The following is a 20,264-nucleotide window of genomic DNA, read 5'->3' as shown; positions in this document are numbered from 1 at the left end:
GCAGGGCAGCACATTTGTAGATGGCACAAGGTGGGAGGGGTGTCGGCCTGAGTGAGGAGCAGGGAGCCGTGCTGGGCACATCATTCTCCATCATGAGATGCTGGCACAGCGCCGTGTCGGGACAGCAGAGTCGCGCCACGTGGGGGGGCCTGGACAGATCCCAGCAACACACCAGATGGGGCAGGGGGTGGACGCTCACCACTGTCCATCACGTGAGACCCAGAGGCTCAGGGCACAGTATACAGGAATGGGTAGGTGGGGATCCTGGCCGTATCACAAAAGAAGAGCGCTAATATGAGCTCAGCTTGAGGCCAGGGTCCCCTCCGCAGATCCGGGGTGGGCGCAGCTGCTGAGGTAACAGATGCTTCGCTGGACCAAGAACTGCCTGGAGGAGTTGGCTTCGGTTTCAGTCCCTCGCCTACTAGTGGGAAAACACAGAGTCATCGGTATTGGTTGTCACACTGTCTCTGAGCCCTGCCATGCGGTATCAGAACAGCTGGTTCAGGGCCACGGACAGCCCCTCACCCGGGTCTGCTCTGCATACCAGGCACAATGCAATGAAAACGTCCACTGCGGGTTTCTCAGTGTCCTCTGATCCACCCATTTGCACCCAGGTCCTTCAGGAGCTGTGCTTCAGTGAGCTGCACACCAGGGGCTCATGGGCCCTCTCCAGGCCTTCCCCTTTGGCCTCCGTTGATGCCACCTGCACACCCCCAGGGTTCAGGACACTAATGCCTACGGGCCAAACTCTGCCCCGTGGCAGGAGCCCAGGAGCTGCTTTCCCTTCACGCTCCGCAGATGACCCCGAGGCGCATTTCTCAGGGATTTTAGACTGCCTGCGGGGATCAAGGGCCACCTGGGCCAGGGGCCAGCTCTCTCCAGGCCTTGCTGTGCCTGGGCCTCTCCTGCTCGGTTCCCCTGTCACATCTGAGGCTCAGGTCTGCTTTCCGGGTCCCCACAGTGAGACGTGTGCCGCTGGCTGTGTTGCTGTCTGGTAGACAGGAAGATGGGGCCCTACTGCCCAGCCAACCTACAACACGGAGGTGGTCCAGATGCGGGGGTCTTAGAAAACCTCCAAGTGAGAAGTGGCGGTGGTTTACCACCCTGAGATTGTCCAATCCCCCAACCCAGACATGTTGGTAGGTCTGGGGAGCACGTAGCTCACCCACCACAGCTTGGAAGAGATGAACCTCCAAGGCTTTGCTGATGGGACTCACCTCTGTGTTGACGGTATAGGAATGCCCTGTTTGGGGTCCACTGGTGACCACGTGCCCGGTGCAGAGAGCCAGTTCTAGTGGAGAGAGAAAGAGGGCTCCCCTTCAGGGGTAGCGCGGGGTCTCTGACGTCCGTCTGTGGGCTGCACTCTACCGCCACCAGCTGTCCTTGTGCTGCTGACTTCCTGGGAGGGCGTCCACGTCGCCCGCTCTATGCTGAGTGCTCTGTCTGCACAACCAGTTCCAACTCTGCACGCCAAGGGGACTGCAGGACCACTGTTGCAGGAACCCGACAAGAAGCAGCAAACGGCACCCAAGAGTGGGGAACTCAAACTCTATTGTGGGCCCAGAGGGGATGGGACTCCAGGTTCTGGATGACCCTCTGCCTTGAGCCCTAAGCCTCAGCAGGGGTGTTTATACTTCAAAGCAGGTAGTTGGATTCCCAGGGGTAGTTATTTACAATCCAAACGGCAGGGATCCTTGGTGTTGATCAGGTTCCCTGCTCACTAGACAGGGAGGGGACCTCGGCCTTCCCAGGCATGAGTTCTCTAATGGTTTCCTTCACATCCATTTCTCGTGTAAGAAACCCAAGGCCCAGAGCTGTGCAGTGTCTTCCAGACGGTGGCTGGGAGGGAGACCGGAGGGGCTGGCCACAGCCTGTGCTCTCGAGGGTCAGCATCGGCCTGCCCTGTGGAGCCGTGGTCCTCAGGCGAAGCAGAGCAAGGCTGCCCCCGTGGCTGGGAGTTGGGGTTGAGGTTGCACACTGGCCAGCTGGGTCAGGTGGACCCGCCTGGTCCATGATTGACAGTGAGGAGGAGAGCCAGAGCCGCCCACTTCTGCCTGGAGGTGCGGTGGACTCCACAGCGTGCGTTCTGTGCCGCTCCACGCTGCTCCGACTTGGCCCTGTTCCCTGTGGGCTGAGTTGTCAGGACCTGTCCGTCTAAAAAGCACTGACTGAACCCAGGAGTCATTTATAAACTCCCAGCCACGTTTTGGCATTTTGAGTGACGACCTGTGGTGAAGAGGAAGCAGGTGTGGACGGCTCTGGAGTCGTGTCGTGATGTGAGTGGCACAGAACTGAGGGCAAGTCTGCGCTTCCTCGTCTCTGCTAAGGGACGCTGACCCCAGCTAGCTGACCTTGGGAAACCAATGTTTTTTCCTTGAGAAACTGCAGCCCTTCGAAGGCTGCTTCCCGGCATCAGCAACTAGTTCAAGGGCCCTCCAGCCCCCAGGCCAGGCCACTTGAAAGCCCGAGATCAGACCCTGAGGTCTGCGTGGAAAATCAGTCCCTCTCTTATTTGTGAAAGTAGAACTAAATCTCATCATCTCTTCTTAATCTGCTCGAATAACTGAGACCCAAGAGCCCGTCTCTTTTTCTTAGTTCTGAGAACCAGTGACATTGGAGCTCTGGTCCTGTCATTTGGTGGCTCCAACAGGGTCAGGGCACTGGCTGAACCCTGTGTGCTCACTAGAGTGTAGATGGAGGGGTCCTGATGTGGCTCCAGCTCCTGACTTACCACCTGGCAGCGAGCAGACCTGCGCCTCTGAGCCTCACTTCTCCTGCTGTGTGAAGTGGCACAGGTCATGAAGGGGACAGGAGGAGATGGCATTGGGGCTACAGGGGAGCTTTCGTGATGTGCTTTGTGACCACCACAAGACAAAGCCCCAAGGCAGAGGCTGAGTGGGGGCCCACGTCTGGATGCCTGGAACCGTGGGTGTCCCTGGATGTGGCCAGTGAAACTTAAGCTGAGGATCTCAAGATGGAGAGAATATCCCCGTTACTCAGGGGTCCTGGGTGCAATCACCAGTACCCTGGTTGGCAATGAAGCTTCAACTCAGATGCACTGTCAGGCCAGGGACTGGAGTGCGCTGAGCCCGGGATGCACCAGGGCTGCAGGGACACAGGGGACCCAGGTCCTCCAGAGCTCAGGGAGCCGCCTCGCCCACCCTGAGACTCATTTCAGACTCCACACCATCAGAGGGAAGCTCGCGCTGTGTTCCTCACTAAGAGTGTGGGCCAGCCGTCATCTCAGCAGTGACAGGAGACCTGGAGCCACGGCCAAGACCTTCCCGTCCGCCCTCTTCAAGGGGCACTCTGCACCCAGGGCCTTCACGCCCGCAGCGGTCACATCCTCCCTGAAGCAAACCCTCGTTCTGGATGGGGTTGGTAACAGCGCCCTGGAGTCCAGTGCAGATTCTCTCAGTCAAAAGGCATCTAGTGTGAGTTCCGGGGACGCTGAGAAGAACCCTACATGCCGCAGCCGCACAGGTGATGGACACACCCCCACGTCTCCTGCTGCTCCAGGTCGCGTGCACCACATGAGCCTGCGCCCTCCGCACGTCTTACTAAACGTGCTTGTGCTACATTTCGGTTGGGAAGCTGAGGACTGGTTGTTGCTGCCTTTTTCTCTGAACAAGTGGTTTTTCCGAGGGAGGTGACTCCCAGAAACGCGGCAGGTCTGCAGCAGCTCCCCTCCACTTGTCTGAAAAGCAGGGAGGGGGGACTATCAGCAGACTTGAGGGGGCGGACGGGGGCTTCCCGGGAGAATAGAGCAGACAGTCATAAAAGGGCCGAGTTCCCAGCAGCTCAGTGGGAACTGACCCTCCTCTAAATACAGTGAAAATTGCTAGCCATGGCTTTAACCCTCTTCAATGCCGGCAAAGCTGGGGATGGCTTGAGGAGTAATCAGGTCAGTACGGGAGAGAGGCGCAAACCCAGGACGGTCAGCAGGGACCAGGCCAGTAAGCAGGGACCAGGATGGTCAGCAGGGACCAGGCCAGTAAGCAGGGACCAGGATGGTCAGCAGAAACCAGGCCAATAAGCAGGGCCCAGGATGGTCAGCAGGGACCAGGCCAATAAGCAGGGCCCAGGATGGTTAGCAGAAACCAGGCCAGTAAGCAGAGACCAGGCCAGTAAGCAGGGACCAGGATGGTCAGCAGGGACCAGGCCAATAAGCAGGGCCCAGGATGGTTAGCAGAAACCAGGCCAGTAAGCAGAGACCAGGCCAGTAAGCAGGGACCAGGATGGTCAGCAGGGACCAGGCCAATAAGCAGGGCCCAGGATGGTTAGCAGAAACCAGGCCAGTAAGCAGAGACCAGGCCAGTAAGCAGGGACCAGGATGGTCAGCAGGGACCAGGCCAATAAGCAGGGCCCAGGATGGTTAGCAGAAACCAGGCCAGTAAGCAGGGACCAGGCCAGTAAGCAGGGACCAGGATGGTCAGCAGGGACCAGGCCAGTAAGCAGAGGTGAAGGCACAAGCCCAATTGTCCGGTGAGACCATGGTTCGGGAAGGACAGGGCTTCCGTCAGAAGCTGAAACCCGAGGACAGGACTGGAACATGACCTCATCATTGGTCCAAGTGGGAACGGAAAGCTTCTCTTGACCATCAGTTCCACGTTGGTCACAACCAGGCTCCGCCCTCCGTGGGTGACTCTCTGCCGGAGTCCCGGAGACAGCCCACTTTGCCCCACCGTGGCCAGATGGCGGCCTGCTGGAGTAGGAGGAGGGGAAACAAGGGGCTCTAGGTTTCCAGTGCAGCTCTCGGCCATAGAACAAACCACAGCTACCTGTGACTCCAGGGACGGATCTCAGGAAGACGGGTGTCGCGTGGAAAACCCAAGAGGCACACGCAGGCGCAGTGTGGTGTCACGCCGGGGAGTTCTCTAGAGGAAGCTGGGAATGTCCTGGCACCGTCTGAGCTTAGCGTCACGCCTGTTGGCTCAGCTCCCTGAGGCTGCAGGAGGTGCAAATGGAGGAACTCTACGTCACAGACGCAGCCTGAGGAACTGAGCTTCCCAAAGAGATCTCCAGTGGTTCCTTCCAAACAGAGACTTCCCGGGACGGCTTTCCTCCTGGATGTGTCCTCAGCACCCACAAACCTGGAGCTCCTCAGCACCCCTGGGGCTGTGTCCCAATAAATCTGTTGCAGGTCAAAACTACACCAGGTGCCTCCAACCCACTGCACCTCAGGACGGAGCCCACGGGGCCTGGGGAGGTCCCTGTTCTCGGGAGGTGGCTGGCGGGGAGTGGTGCGTACGCCAGTGAGGAAAAAGAGCAGAATTCAGAGTAGCTTCTATCGAAAGTGCCTCGGTTTTGCACCATTGTAAAGTCAAAAAATTATAAACTAAAGCTCTGTAGGTTGGGGACCTCCTGTAGACACGGAACCTCGGGAGGGAGGGACAGACGGACAGCACAGGTTGCATCCAGGCTCATGTACCCAGGTCCTTGCTCCCCTCTTCTGGGATCTGGAGAGGGGGTCGTGCTGAGCCGAGTGGGGCCTCAGGCAAGTCTGCTGTGTGCCGGGCGTTTCCTGGGGCTGAGGGGAACAGGCCGGGGAGCGTGGGGGAGGACCCAGGCAGCAGTGCCTGGAGAGGAGCAGGTGACGGTCAATCTTTACCCAAATGTGGTTCCAGGGGAAATTTGGCCCAGGTCTTAGGCTTCCCTGTAAACAAGTTTCTGGGTCGTTGGCCCCAGGACTAGGAGCCCTCCCTGTCCTGGTGCCCGACCCCTCGATCGATGGGTGCAGTCTTTCTCCTGCCATCAGAGATAAGGACACAGAAAGGGTGTTGACAGCCAGCTTCACCCGCCGTGGGCGCCCCGGCTGCTGAGTGAGCTGAGTGAAGGCTGAGGGGAGAAGATCACCTGCTTGCCTGGGGCAGAGCCAGGTCAGCAATGCTCAGGTCAAGAACCTGAGAGGACCCTGGGGACCAGGCAGTCGCTGGAATCCAAACCACTCTTCGCGGGAGGAGCAAGGCTCCACTTGAGCCACTCGCTGGCTCATGTCCCCTCCCGGGCCTCCCCAAGTCCAAAGGTCCGAGTTTCGGAAGGTAGTGTAGCCCGAGCAGAGTCACAGAGGGGCCTCAGGGACAGCGGCCGAAGAGCCATCCCTTCTAACGTAGCTTCCAACCTGACTGACCTGAGAGGCCTGGGAGCCCTCCAGAGCCTCCTTCCCGGGCAAGGTGGGCCAGGTGGGCAAGAACCCTGCCCCTGCCAGCACCCCGTGGACCTGGCCCAGGTCTCCACAGAGCACACAGGCTGGTCCGACCCGGCCAAGAGCAAGCCCAGTGGCAGCAGAGTGACTGCCTGAAGTTGGTGCTCAGTGACCTTCGGGGACTGCCACCACCTCTGGCTGCCTCCTGTCCCCTCCTGACCAGTCAATCCCACTGCTGCCAGAGGGCCCAGTAAGACACACCTACCCTGTCACCGCTCTGCTTAATGGTCTCCAGATAGGTGGGAGGCTCTGCAGCCCTGAGCATGGACAAGACAGCTGCACCCCACCTGGCGGGGCCCGGCACCCCCACACCCCCTGCTCAGGGCTCACAGGAACCCTAGGTTCCCTGCTTCCGATCTACTGATCTTCCTCTGTTTTCACACGGTCCCTCGTTTTTAATTCCTTTTTTTCTCTCTGGCTTCCGCCTGTGCGAGAGACCGCTGACCTGTCTTCTGGAGTCTGGCTTATTTCCTCAGCCTGCGGTTCTCTGGTTCATCCATTTACTAGCAAATGACACAATAGCATTCTTCTTCATGGCTGAGTAGAACTCCCTTGTGTATATAGACAACATTTTTTCTCCATCCATTTGATGGGCACCTGGGATGTTCCATAAAGTGGCTATTGTGAATTGTGCTGCTACAAACATTGATGTGGCTGCGTCCCTATAGGATGCTGATTTTAGATCTTCTAGATAAATACTCAGGAGTAGGATAGGTGGGTCATGTGGTGGTTCTATTCCTAGTCTTTTGAGGAACCTCCACGCTTCTTTCCAAAGTGGTTGTTGTGATTTTCAGTCCCACCAACAATGTGTGAGTGTACTTTCCCCCCACATCCTCACCAGCAATTGTGATTATTTGTATCTTGTGTTCTTTCACTGGTGTGAAATGAAATCTCAGCGTAGTTTTCATTCGCATCTCACTGATTGCTAAGGATGTTGAATATTCTTTCATATATCTGTTGGCTAAATATTTGAATTTCTCTTTTTGGGAAGCATCTCTTGAGATCGTTCACCTATTTATTGAGTGGGTTATCGGTTCTCTGGTGTTAGCATTTTTTGAGGTTTTTAAAATGTATTCTGGTTCTTAGTCCCCTGTGGGAAGGAAAACCAGGAAAGCGCTTCCCTGTCCTGTAGGCTCCCTCTTCTCATTCTTGATTCTTCCCTTCACTGTGCAGAGCCTTTCTGATTTAATGCTGCCTCCTTGTTGAGACTTGATTTTACCCCTGAGCTGCAGGAGTCTGACCGGGGAAGCCAGTGCCCGGGCTACGCACTGCCTCTGCTTGCTTCTAGAGGCTCCTGGTTGGTCTGATTCCGAGGTCTCTGATCCACTTCAAGCTGGTTTTGGGCAGGAGGAGAGCTGGGGATCCAGTTTCATCCTTCTCCATGTGGATTTCCAGTTTTCCCAGAACCAGGTGTTTAAAAGGCTGTCATTTCTCCAGCCTGCGCTGTTGGCAGGGGTGAGGGGTCAGGTGACTGAGGCTGTGGAGGTTTCTGAGCCTCCCAGCCTGTTCTGCTGACCTTCGTGTTCTGAGGTCGAGGCCAGGCTGCTCTGTGACGGTAGCTCTGTGGGGTGATTTGAGGTCTGCTGTTGTGTTACCTCCAGCCTCTCATTGCTCAGGACAGATTTTGCCATTCCGGGTCTTTCATTCTTCCTTGTGAATTCTATGATTGTCTTTCTGTGAAGAACACCTTTGGGTTCTGATGGGGATCGCAGTCCATCTGTGGATTGCTTTTGGTACTATGGCCATTTTGGTGATGCGAATTCTGCCTGTCCATGAACACGGGAGGTCTTTCCATCTTCTAAGGTCTCCAGTTTCTTTCTTCAGTGTTTTACGATGTTAATTGTGAAGGTCTTTCACCTCCTTGCTTAGATTTTTTGTTTTTTGAGGTTATTGTGACAGGATGGATGTTTGATTCCCTTCTCAATGCATTCATTATTGGAATATAGACAAATTATTGGTTTTCATGTGTTGATCCTCTTTCCTGCAATTTCTCTGAATTTGTGTCAGCTACACAAGTCTTCAGTGTGTAAGAAAGGGCCAGACTATTGCTGTCTCCCTCTCTCACAGGTCTGGCCCCTGGCCACCGAATCATGTTGATGTCACTTACAGCATGCCCTGCCCCACTCTTCCCCAGCTCCCTCCCTCCTCTCAGATGCAGCAGGGGTTTTGCATCCTGCCCTGCTCTCCTGAGGGATCTGACTTTGCCTCCCTTGTGTCGAATGCCGCTTGCTGACCATCCTCTTTCCACATGTGTAGAGCAGTTCCATTCTGTGTCTGCTTCTGCTATGAACCGGGGCAGGGGGCAGGGACTCATCTGACTCACCACCACCTGTCGCAGAGGGCATATATTTAGTGCCCAGGGTATGTGTGCTGAGGGAGCCAGTGGACAGCTGACCCAGTGACAGTCATCTTTTCCAGGGACGGGCCAGGCTACCCAGCTGGCTCTTCATCTGAGTGGATATGTCTGTTTCCTCCTCTTTTAGGACCCAATGTCCTGTGAACATTTAGTTTGACTAAGTAAATATTCTCTAAGGGTTGTCTACATAGCAGGCTCTGTGCTGGGTACTGGAGGTCTGGCGCTGTGCCGGTCACCTTCAGGTCTTCCCCTCATCTGCCCTCTGTGGTCAAGGGCACGCAGGGTCAGTTCATATAGAACAGCCAGCTGCTTTCCAAATTTAACCCTGATCCTGGGGCATCAGTAAGCCAAAGAGCAACTGTCTAGTGAATACAAAAAATGGTGACAGCCACCCTCCGCAAAGAAAGTCACACAATCGTGTGTGCAGGTGGGCGGCCGGCTGTGTCCAGACTCAACCCTGTTCCCCGGGAGTCCTCTGTAATCAGTATGCACACAGGACCAAGTCGTCTCTTTCAGCACTATTCTGCGGGAATCAGGGTAAAAGGAGGTAGAGAGAGAGGCTGCTGGAATGTTAGAAAAGGCAATCTGTGAGGTGCTTAGCCAGTAAGACAGGCAGGTTTACCTGGCAATCAGGCCTCTTGTCTCCATATTTCAAACTAAAACCACCCACTTCATTTTTCCATTGACCCAATGTATGAAATTCTTTTTTGGCCCATGTTGTCTGAATGTGTACCGACCAACACAGTAGCCAGTCCTGCGTGTGGCCGTCCACACGGTAGCCAGTCCCCTGTGTGGCTGTCCAACATGGTAGCCATTCTGCATGTGGCCGTCCAGACAGTAGCCAGTCCCACATGTGGCTCTCAGGTGCTTGAAATGTGGCTAAAGAAACATGTGAAAAGAGCATTCTGGATAATGATTAGTACTTAGTTTGATGAACGCATTATTGAAATAAGTATAAAACCATGTTTTAAGCCTTTTTAACTTGGCTACTAGAAAGTCATAAGTTGACCCGTGGCTGAGGCTGGCGGCTTCGCAGGCCTCCACCAGCCTGGGGTCCCCACCTGACACTCGTTACAGAACCCGCTGGAGCCATCCCTCTGCCCTGCCTGCCTCTCCCTCAGCCAGAAACCCCTCGTGTGCTCCAAGCCACGGTCTCAGCTGGCCTGTGCAAGTGCGGTGATCCCCACGAGGTCCCTCAGAGCCAGTGATCCCCATAAGGGCCCTCCCTCTCCTGAGAGCACTGGCCAGAGCTCCCACCTGAAGGGCAATCGCAGTGCATCTCAGGCTGGCCGTCGGCAAGAGCTCAGGACAGAGGGCTTGTTCGTGGGCTATTCCACCCTACAGGGAGGTCAGTCCCAACCCACGTCCTCCTGTGCTCAGTGCCCTGTCCCTGAGCAGACCTCCACTCCCTGCCATCATTCCCCCAGAAGACCCCTCCTCTCTGGGCCGGCCCAGCTTCCTGCAGGCCAGAGCTCTGGTGGCAGACACAGAGCAAGGCAGGCACAGAGCCGCCCCTTGCCCCCAGAGAACACCCTCCAAGAGCTCCCACACTGGCCCTCTCCCACAGTGGCTGGCCCAACCTGTTTCCACATCCTGTGTCTTATTTGTCAAAGGTGATCTTTCTGGACAATGGGAGGGCAGGATGTGGCGGGACTTCCTGGGTGTCCCTGTTTCCAAAGGCATCTTCCTGTTCCCTGTCTCTTGGTCTAGAGGCTGTCTTCCACTCCCCGCTGTCTCCTGACCCATGTACCCAGGAGTCCCGTCCCGTGACTGCCCCCGAGATTCCTCACCCTGCTGCTGTTCTCCCAGCCCCCGTGCCCGCACCGGGCCATGGCTTCACGCACAGAGGACTGGCCATGGCCACCACGTTCCATGCAACTGCGAGCTTGCACTCTGCTTTTCGTACCATCTAGTAAGAGTCGTCTTTGTCCCCCCCTGCTGTGGCAGGACCCAGGGAAGACTGTGTGGCATTAGTGTGGAGTCACAGCCCGAGTATGCGTGAGTCCACACCTGTCTGGAGGTCATGAGAGACAAGGCCAAATCCACGTCTGGGTGCTGTGGGTTCACCCACCCTCCACGTCTGCGTGAAAAGTGGACATGCTCCGGCTCTGGGTGTTCCCAACGTCTGCCTCTGGGGCTCATGGGACAGCGTGACAGTCAGCTGACCTCAGAGGCTGGCTCGTTGGGATGCGTCAGGCCTTTGTGACGCACCAGCTCGGCCTTGTCTTGTTTGGCTGGGGAGGTTCCCACATTTGTTCCATGAACTCCCTGTAAACATTACTAGTGTCCCTCATCTGCCCACTGCCTTCCAGCTGAGGCTAGAAACCCCGAGTGTCCTGCATCCCGGGGTGGAGCCTGCAGAAAGGTGCTCCGGGAAGGCGTGTGGCTTCAGTAACAGCTGGGCCCCTGGACAAGAGCCCTCTGTTAGGGAGGCAGCGGCCCTTCTCAGGAAGCCAGTCCAGTCCTGGCCTCACGGCCCGCCCGCTCCTCCCAGCCCTTCCTCACACCCCTGTGTTGGCCCCAGGGGTTGTGCCCCTGCACAGCTTATTTTGCTCAAGCCCTGGCCACCCCCCCTTTCTGAATCGTGCCACCCTGAATCCCTGCATTCCCATATTTCAGAGCCCACGTTGGGTATCACCTCCACGGGTCACTGCGGGCCCTCCTCCCGAGCCTCGTTGGAACGTGTGCATGCCTCTGTGAAGAGCCCAGTGTGTCCTCAAGGACTGTGTGACCTCCTGTCCTGGAATGACACTCTGGGAGGCTGATCATTTCCGGAACCTGGGGTGGCAGGAAAGGTCGCCTCGAAGACATCGTTTTACCGAGTTGCAGCTCTGAATAGGTCAGGGTACCGACACATCTTGGTCAGTCCTAGGACGAAGGACAGCTCTCCCCCAGATTGGGAAGGGACTTTGGCCCCAGGAGGAGGAGAAAGGATGGGGGCCACAGGCTTCCTGGCAAGGCTTCCGGAAGACCCAAGAGAAGCCACGTCCAGGTGTGCCCAGGCGGGCAGTGAAGGTGGCCCCTGCAGGTGAAGACATCAGTGGTGACTGTGACCGACTCCACAGGGCCCCCTCCGACCCCTCTCCCCCCGGCCACCCCAGCCCAGCCTGGAGGGAAAGGGACACCCGTACTCCAAAGCTGAGTTTCCACACTCGCTGCCCCACCCAGTGACGGCAAAGACAGCACCCAGTGGTCAGTCCTGAGCGCTGGACGGACGGATGGCTCAATGCGGATTCACCGCAGGACTGCTTAACGGTTTATGTTATGCCCAGCAGCTATTCAGTTACTGGAGTTTTAGGGGAAATAAACAGTGTCATTCCCAAGATTGGCGCCAACTGGCAAATATCACAGGGAACTGGCCAAATTGAGATTGTTTCCTGAAGATCAGGTTTGTTGGTGAATGCACAAGACACAGCTTGGCTCTGTTGGCTGGTCGGGGTCTCTAATGCAGCCCCTGGGAGAGAACACTCCCATAAGCTGCACTTCTGCCACCAGGGCCTTCCACGCATGGGCACCCAGGTGGACTCCGGACAAGTGACCCGCAGACCCCACAGGCCAGGTCAGTGCTCACGCTCCTCTTCCCACGGAGAGAGTGGCCAGAAGCCTTCTGTACGGCAAGCCTCTCCCAGAAATGGGAGGTCAGAGGAATGGAGGCCCCACTGTGACCCCAACTGTGGGCCGTAGGTAGGACCTGCGTTCATGGTGAATTCAGCTCCACAGCCCTTCCAAGTGCCCCACCCTCCCCTGGGACTGTCTGCGGAGGCTTGTCCATGGCTCGTGTGGTAGGCCTGGTGCTGGTGTCCTCAATCCTCAGGGTAAGAGGCTGCGAGAAGCGCTCTTCATGTTTCAGGGCCTGACAAGGCGTTGGGCTCTCCAATTCCCGCCCCGTGGTCCCCGGTCACTCCTGCAGCCATCCTCAGGCTGAGGACTCACCGGCCTTGGAGCCGGGAGGAAGGCCACCACACTGGGCCGCCACGGGAGCGGCGTCTGGCAGACCTCCTGGTACGCAGTGTGCTTGTGTGTGCATGGACACACACCGCTGTGCATTCAAGTGTGTGTCTGTGAACACTTTGAGTGTAAAGCTCCGCTCGTGGCCGGACCCTGCTGGGGACGCAGGTGCAGGGGGCTGTGGATGGAAATTCCTGTTCCTTTCCCTGCAGGAGGCGTCGGTGAACTTTCAGGTGGCTGTCGCCGACAGAGACACAGAGAAGTTCACCGAGACGGGGGGCAAGAAACCACCGGCCTGGTCTGCCTTTCTTTGGGGACAGGGCACCAGCTCTGAAGGCCGAGCCTCTTGGGTCATCTGTACTCTCTAAAGCCCCCACAGCTGCCTTGCCTAGTTGACTCCCTTTGCCTGGGGACATGTCGCTGGGGCCCTTTGCTCTTCACTGAGTAGCAGGAGGGGACGAGTGTGCCCAGAGAGCTTCCTAACCGGCTCTGACTGTGTGAGTGAGTTGAGATCAGGCTCAGAGTCAAAGAAACACAAAGCCCAGAAGCTTCCAGAGAGAGGTTTATTTCTCACTTTTATCAGCCTCGACAGCTCGGGCCGGCAAAGGCAGCTGGGCCCCGAGTCCTCGGGAAGCCAGGCCCTCCCCCCTGTGTGCTCCAAGCACTGCCCACCTCCTGTCCCCATGCAGTTGTGCCGGCTCTGGCCATCACACCTGCATCCCATTCAGGAAGAAGGAAGCGACAGAAGCAAAGGGCACCTTCCACCTGTCTCGGAAGGGAGGTGGCCACATGATGTCTCGTGGCACCTCTGCCTGTTCTACAGGGAGCAGGGCTGCACAGGCCTGGGAGGTGTAGGCTGTGTCCTAGGCCACCTTATGCCAGGTAAAGGCAGGGCCTGGTTTAGGGACACGGTGTGAGGTGACAGCAGCCGAGCCACACCTGGACTCCGGTGTCTTCCATCGCTATCAGGTAATCCTGGCCACACGCTCCTGCATCAGATCAGCCTCTGCCTGAGCTCGAATTCCTCCAAGAGTCAACCCACAGCCCCAGCCGAGAGCCCCTCTGCTCGCCCGCAGGACAGGCCTGGTGTCCAGTCTTGCCCACGCGAGCTCTTCGGTCCAGAAGGCCCTCCCTGCTCCCCACCTCCTGACTCCCACCCAGCTGTGGAGGCGAAGTCAAGCCCACCTTCCTCCGTCCCTGCTCCCAACGGCCTCTCGGGGCTCTGCAGGGGACACTGCAGCCTCCCGGGACCCTGCGGAGCACTCTGCAGCCTCTTGGGACCCTGCGGGGCACTCTGACACCTGGTAGTCGTGGACAGCTGTGAACCGGCTACACGCGCGTCTTGGACCTGCAACACGGACATGGGCGCCTGGATGGAGGGAAGAGCCCTCCCTGTCCTCTCACAGCACCTGGGCACCATGGGGTCCTAAGGCTCCCATGTGCCTGGCCACTTAGAAGGCAGGGTAGGGGGACGCAGGACCAAGGGCCAAGAGAGGCCGTCCTGAAACTCCCCTCTGGCCCTCACTCACTCCACGGCCTCCCCAAGGAACTCCACTCCCTGAGCTTCAGAGAAGAAAACCTGTCTGACCAAATCCAGGGGCTGTTCTCAGACACGCACACACACGGGCTCACACACGCACACACACACACTCACACACGCATACACATGCACGCACACACACAGGCTCACACACGCATTCACACACGCACTCACACACACATGCACAGACGCACACACACGCACTCACGCGCACACACACGCACACGCACTCACACACGCGCACACACGCACTCACACACACGCATGCACACACATACACATACCCTTTGTTCAATGCTTAACACCACAAAAACTGTAGGTGGGTGGCTTCTGTCCAGGTTTCTTTTTGACTCAAGCAAAAGAAACCCAAGGTCAAATGTACCTGGAGATTCGGCTTGGAGACAGGTGTGGGGCAGCCCCGGGATCTGGCAGTGGAACGGCCTGACCCTCCCTCCCAGGGCATCTCTGGGGGTGACCCGCCATAGCCGTATCTCAGCTGTGCTCCTCCTCCACGTCTGGGAGACAGGTGGCAGACTCTGGTTATGTGCCCTGGGCCCTTGGCTGCAGCAGCCCAGGTCACCCTGACTGACAGTCCTGGGAAGACCCTTGGTGCAGGAAGGTCAGGGTAGAGCAGGTGGCCTCGTCAGAGAGGCTGAAAGAGCACCTATGACCAAACACAGCAGAGCCCCCTCAGGTTAGCAGGCACACAGTGCCCGGGTGGCAGGCCCTGACTGGTTCCAAGGAAGACCTGCAGCGTTAGGAACTGCAGGTGGCTTCCTAGGCCCGGCGGTGAACCCTTCAGATCCCCCCACCTCCCTGAAGGCCAGGGCTCCACTCTGCGGCTCAGTGCTAGGCACATTGAATTTCTACAGGTGTTTGATTGTGGCAATTTCTTTGGTCAGTTACAGCTGCTCCCTGGTCAGGGCCAATGTCCTCTGCCCACCTCTGTGTTTCTATTACCTGTTCCCCAGACTCACAATCCCAGGTGCTTAATAAATGCTGAACGAAAGGAGTGGGCAATGGAAGAGGGTCTAGGAGGGCCAGATAAAGTGGTCAGCTGCTCAACTACCTGCAAGGGCCTCCCCACCCAAGGCGCAGGCTCCACCTGTCCTTTTGAGCCAGGGTGTGGCATAAAGGAGGCCAAAGACGCTGTCCACCAGGGCTCCTTTCCCAGAATCCCCCTGGAGGGCAGGAGGCTCACCAGGCAGTGGCAGCAGAATCTCAGCACCAGGGAGAGGCGCTGGTCACTCCCTTGCTGCAGTTCACTGTGGTCAGTTCACCCTACTCCCCGGGGCCGCTCTGCTGGGCCCTGGGACAGCACTGGGAAGGCCTAGTCACTGGCCCCACTTGGAGATGAAGAGAAGGCTGGAGCCTGGCGGACACTGCATCCGGAGGAACGTCACGTGACACTCCTGCAGGCAGGTCGCCTCCCACCCCCAGTCATTCCTGTGCAGGGTGGTGGTCTCCAGGCTTCCGGCCATGAACGTGGTACACCACGGGAAGCAACGGGATTCGGAACGGTGTGTTGATTGGTTCTGTGGGGGTTGTGACTCTTGCTGGCAGTTTTATCAGTTAAATCTCAACACTTTCACCTCAGTTTGAAACTATTGGTAGAGAAAGAGAGGGTGAGGAAAAGGGAGGGAAGGAGGGGGAAGAGGTTGAGGGAGAGACTGATTCCACTGTAGTTCACTCGGGTTCTCTCTGCCTCTGGGCTTGCAGCTGGCCACACCCATTCTCCCCCCCTTTGGCTGTCCAGGGGCTCACACCTCTGCAGGGCACCCAGTACCCCCCATGGCCCCAGGCTCTCTGCTGTCACACCAGCCTCTCATCTTCCCCAAAGCAGGCCGCAGGAGGAAGGAGAGAGCCCGTGGCTGCAGAGACCCCGCCACGGAGCTCTGATTCCTTCCACGTCTTGGTAACTGGGACTGATCTGCAGGGTTTTCAGTGGCCAAAGATCTGTGTGCCTTAAAACAACACCCGACCCCTGGCTCAAGATGGGCAGGACCCACAGAGAACCCAGGCACTGTCCTGTGGGGGCTGAACAGTGGGGCTGACGGGGAAGCAGCCTCCTCGGCTCAGGGGAGCCAGGGCCTCCATGTCTTTACCCTTGATCTGAGATTCCATTCACCTGGTCAGTGACCACACCTAGAACAGGCCCGGCCCACAGCAGGGCACCAAGGCTAACCCCCAGGGCAGGGCTGGAGCTCAGCAGGCTCACCCCTGCCCTCTGAGGGAGGAGCTGGGCCATCCCTGCACCCACACAGAAGCCAGCTCAGGGCATGAAGCAGCCCAAGGCCACACAGCACACAGGTGAAGGGGCTGTGGCTCAAGTCTAGAGGCATCCACTCAGAGTGCAAAGGAAAGGGCGGCCAGTCGTCAGGGAGAGGGTGGGAGCCCTGTACAGCACTCACTGTGCACAGGGGAGAGGGGACCTCACAGACTGCCTTGGACTTCACCTGAGGACAAGCCCACATCTCAACTGCGCCTACACTGTAAACCCTGAGGTCTGGTTGAGGCAGCAGCAGTCCGCTCCCCATGGACACCTGATGCGGCCCCACCGGCTCCTCAGGTAGGCCAGGCCCTGGTCCTGAAGGACGCACAGGTGACTGTGGGTAAATGACCACTCCTAGCTGCTCTGGAAGCTGGAGCTGGGAGCTGAGGCCCACGGAGGCTGAGGGCAGACACAGGCCTCCCTGGTCTGTGACTCATCTCCCTCCTCCCAAGCCCCAGCGTGCAGTGGTGAGCCCTGGGGTAGACAGGTTTGCATAATTAAAGGTGGTGAGAAAACAGAAAGCAGGGTCCCCTTTGAGCATGCTCCTGGGGCCTGCAGCATTCAGAGCTCCTGCTGCCTCATGGTCATGGCCTGCCCGTTCTCTACACTGCAGGTGACTGGAGCTCTGCCCTCCCGTCCTGGCCGGCATCGGCCTCCAGTCCTGGGCCAGAAGGCTGCCCCGAGGCCCACCCTCACCGCCAAGCCAACGTTCTCATGGCAGGAGTGCACTGCTCTGTGCCAGCAAACATGAAGCCAGAATGACCACGCCTCTGCCTCCGGGGCCTGTGAGGCTGTGCCCTCGCCCCAGGGAGCGGGAGGCCTTCCTTGGGCTTTGCTTTGGCCACCCCTTATGTTTGCTAAAAGCTTTGGGTCAGGCCGTGCCCTGGGGCCCCATGGACACCACTCTGGAGCCCCGGCCCTGCTGCCCTCCCGCCCTGGAATGAACACAGCTCATTTACAAGAGGTCTTTAATTTCACCGTGGCCAGGAGGAAGTGCAGTTGACCTGTGTTCCTGTTCACTCACATGACGTCGGCCACGCCCTCCAGCTGAGCTTCACACAGAACCCTGGGCTGTCCAGCATCTGCGTGCTCTCGCTGCTGGTCACACTGGTGTGGCTGACTTGGTGGTTTGCATAAATCATACACGGGGGCACAAAAATCACAGGACACAGACTCTACCTTAAGGGATATGCTCGCTCCAGCTCACAGGGAGTGGAGGGGACCTGTGGCTGTGTGCAAGGCTCCAGTGATGTTCCCGCAGTGGGACCACACCTGTTACAGCCCCTCAGAAGAGTCCAGCCCACCCTCTCTGGTTCCCAGAAGCCCTCCTAGCCCAGAAGACCCTTCCCAGCACCTGCTGGAGACCAGGGAGTAGAAGCCCCATGCATAGGGCTGCTGGGTCTTATGCACTCGGGGCCAGACCCGCGGGCTGGGCAGACCCCCATCTCACAGGTCCTCCCAGCCTTGGAGAGCTCCACGGGCTGTGCAGAAACAGCACCTGGACTACAGGGGCCTCGAAACGCTGCCACAAAGAGCCAGATGCTACAGGCAGCATGTCCAGCTTTCCAGGCCACCCAGCCTACCACATATCCTCTCTCTTATTTAAATGCCACCTTAAAAACCAGGAAGCAGGCCCTCAGGACATAGCTGGTCAGCCCCTGCTCTGGCACACCACCACGCCTGCTCTGTCCCCTGGGCCTGAGCCTGTCCCACTGAAGGACTCCAGCCTGCTCCCGAGCTGCCAGCTCTGCCAGTATGGGCTTCGCAGAGGTATGGGTGGGCCTGCCACCCTCAGCTGTGACACAGAGGCCTTCCTGCCTGCAGTCCCAGGCAGCCTGCTGCACCAAGTCGGTGAGCTGCTTCTATTTTAAACAAATACCAGATCTTGGCTGCAGCCCTACTATGTGTCCTGGCACCTCAGTGTCCCCAGGGAGGTAGGTCCACATGGTCAGCCTCACCCACACTTGTGAATGCTGAGGGCCCCCAACCGCCCAGCAGCATGTCAGAATCTGAGGGAAAGCCCAAGAATCTAGCCACATGGCTTCTAAGAACGTGATCAGAGAGTGTTCTGTCCCCCCCCCAGACCCAGTGATTGGACCCCAGGGAGCAGGACTCCTCTGGAGGAGACTGGCAGCACAGGGAGCTGCTTCCCAGGCTCCCAGGCTCTGGAGCAGACGGGCTCCAGCACCACGGGGCAGGAGGCAGCCTCTCCGCCCTGCTGACAAATCTCTTCAAACTAAAAATAAAGCTTATAAAAAGTAAATTATCTCATTTTATAACTTAAGTGCATCAAGCATTTCCTTAAATATAGTTCACACTGAAAATAAAGTTACTTTTGCTGTACAGTTGGAGTCTGTTATAATTATGAATAAACTTTGATGACAAGGTATGAAAGTTTATGCAATCACGCACACAGCTGTCTGTCTGTCTGTCGTGGGTGTACAGACAGACAGATATATGCACCTCTTCACAAGAGCTTCCCCAAACTGCGGGAAGTTGTTAGGAGCCCCTAGGTATCTAATTTGCATGAGTGTCTATATTAAAGTCCCTGTCCTTAATGATAAGCACATCTTCCTATCTAATCCTAAGACTCTTATTAGAAACATTGAACTAGGCAATCCGTAACACACTCAGTCTTTGGAAATGCTGAGCTACGCCAAATCATTATACGACAGCACCCCCACACACCTCCCTCCCCAGCCCACCTCTGCCCTGGCCTCCCCGTCCTAAAGCCAGCGGCCCCTCACAGAATATGGTGGTTCCACGTGGGAGCCTAGCCACAGACGCTGGGAAGACTCAAGAGGTGAAGTACGAATTCTGCATGGAGTACAGGTGGTCAATGGGGTTGCCCACTCTGGACTGCAGGGGTCCAGATTCTGAGGTTGCTAGGAAACAGTCACCCAGGTTACTGAGGGAAGTCTCGTCACTATCCAGGTCATGGAACAGGGGCTCAGCACCTGAAATGGAGAAGAGACACTGACGTGAGGTCTGGGAGGAGAGACTTGCCTCGGTGTGAGGAAATTCAGCCAAATGCACATCCCCTGTGACTCTTTCCATGGGGGAGGAAAAGCAGGGGCTGGGGACAGCTGCCGAGAGAACCAGGAGGGACATGATCCAGGGGTCTGTCATCTCAACAGGAGCTCCTGTCCAAAGTGCAACATGTGGAACCATAAACCAGGACACACAGTGCTAAATGGAGTGCAACAGAGCAAAGGACAGAATGCACAGACAGCAGGTGTGGGAGGCAGGATCCTCACAGAGGCTGGGCCAGAGCCTGCAGAGGCTGGGCCAGGGGCCTGCAGAGGCTGGGCCAGGGGCCTGCAGAGGCTGGGCCAGGGACCCTGTAGACTTGGCCTCAGAAGTGGCTCTCAAGAGTCTGACAGGAGCGTCCAGGATGACCACTGCCCTCTCCAACAGAACGCGCAGGCCGAGTGCCTTCTGCTTCCTAAGCTGCATGGTGCAGGACAGGGAGGGTGGCGCAGGCCGAGTGCCTTCTGCTTCCTAAGCTGCATGGTGCAGGACAGGGAGGGTGGCGCAGGCCGAGTGCCTTCTGCTTCCTAAGCTGCATGGTACAGGACAGGGAGGGTGGCGCAGGCCGAGTGCCTTCTGCTTCCTAAGCTGCATGGTGCAGGACAGGGAGGGTGGCGCAGGCCGAGTGCCTTCTGCTTCCTAAGCTGCATGGTGCAGGACAGGGAGGGTGGCGCAGGCCGAGTGCCTTCTGCTTCCTAAGCTGCATGGTGCAGGACAGGGAGGGTGGCGCAGGCCGAGTGCCTTCTGCTTCCTAAGCTGCATGGTGCAGGACAGGGAGGGTGGCGCAGGCCGAGTGCCTTCTGCTTCCTAAGCTGCATGGTGCAGGACAGGGAGGGTGGCGCAGGCCGAGTGCCTTCTGCTTCCTAAGCTGCATGGTGCAGGACAGGGAGGGTGGCGCAGGCCGAGTGCCTTC

At 57.5% G+C, this 20,264-nt stretch overlaps 1 protein-coding gene across 3 annotated transcripts in view; it reads right to left on the bottom strand.

The window, feature by feature from the left end:
* Nucleotides 1-16,448: 16,448 nt before the first annotated feature.
* The window catches only part of LMX1A (LIM homeobox transcription factor 1 alpha), a 128,544-nt gene continuing 124,728 nt past the window's right edge, over nt 16,449-20,264 (bottom strand). For all 3 annotated transcript variants that reach the window (XM_081299976.1, XM_081299978.1, XM_081299977.1), the window contains one exon: nt 16,449-19,278. In XM_081299976.1, coding sequence (XP_081156102.1) covers nt 19,118-19,278 — 161 coding nt within the window. In that variant the 3' untranslated portion in view covers nt 16,449-19,117. The remainder of the gene's footprint in view (nt 19,279-20,264) is intronic.

This window comes from Spermophilus citellus, assembly GCF_964194105.1.
Source record: "Spermophilus citellus genome assembly, chromosome: 6".
Lineage (NCBI taxonomy): Eukaryota > Metazoa > Chordata > Mammalia > Rodentia > Sciuridae > Spermophilus > Spermophilus citellus.
Note: the sequence above shows the minus strand (reverse complement) of the source record. Positions and strands in the feature narration are given on the sequence as shown.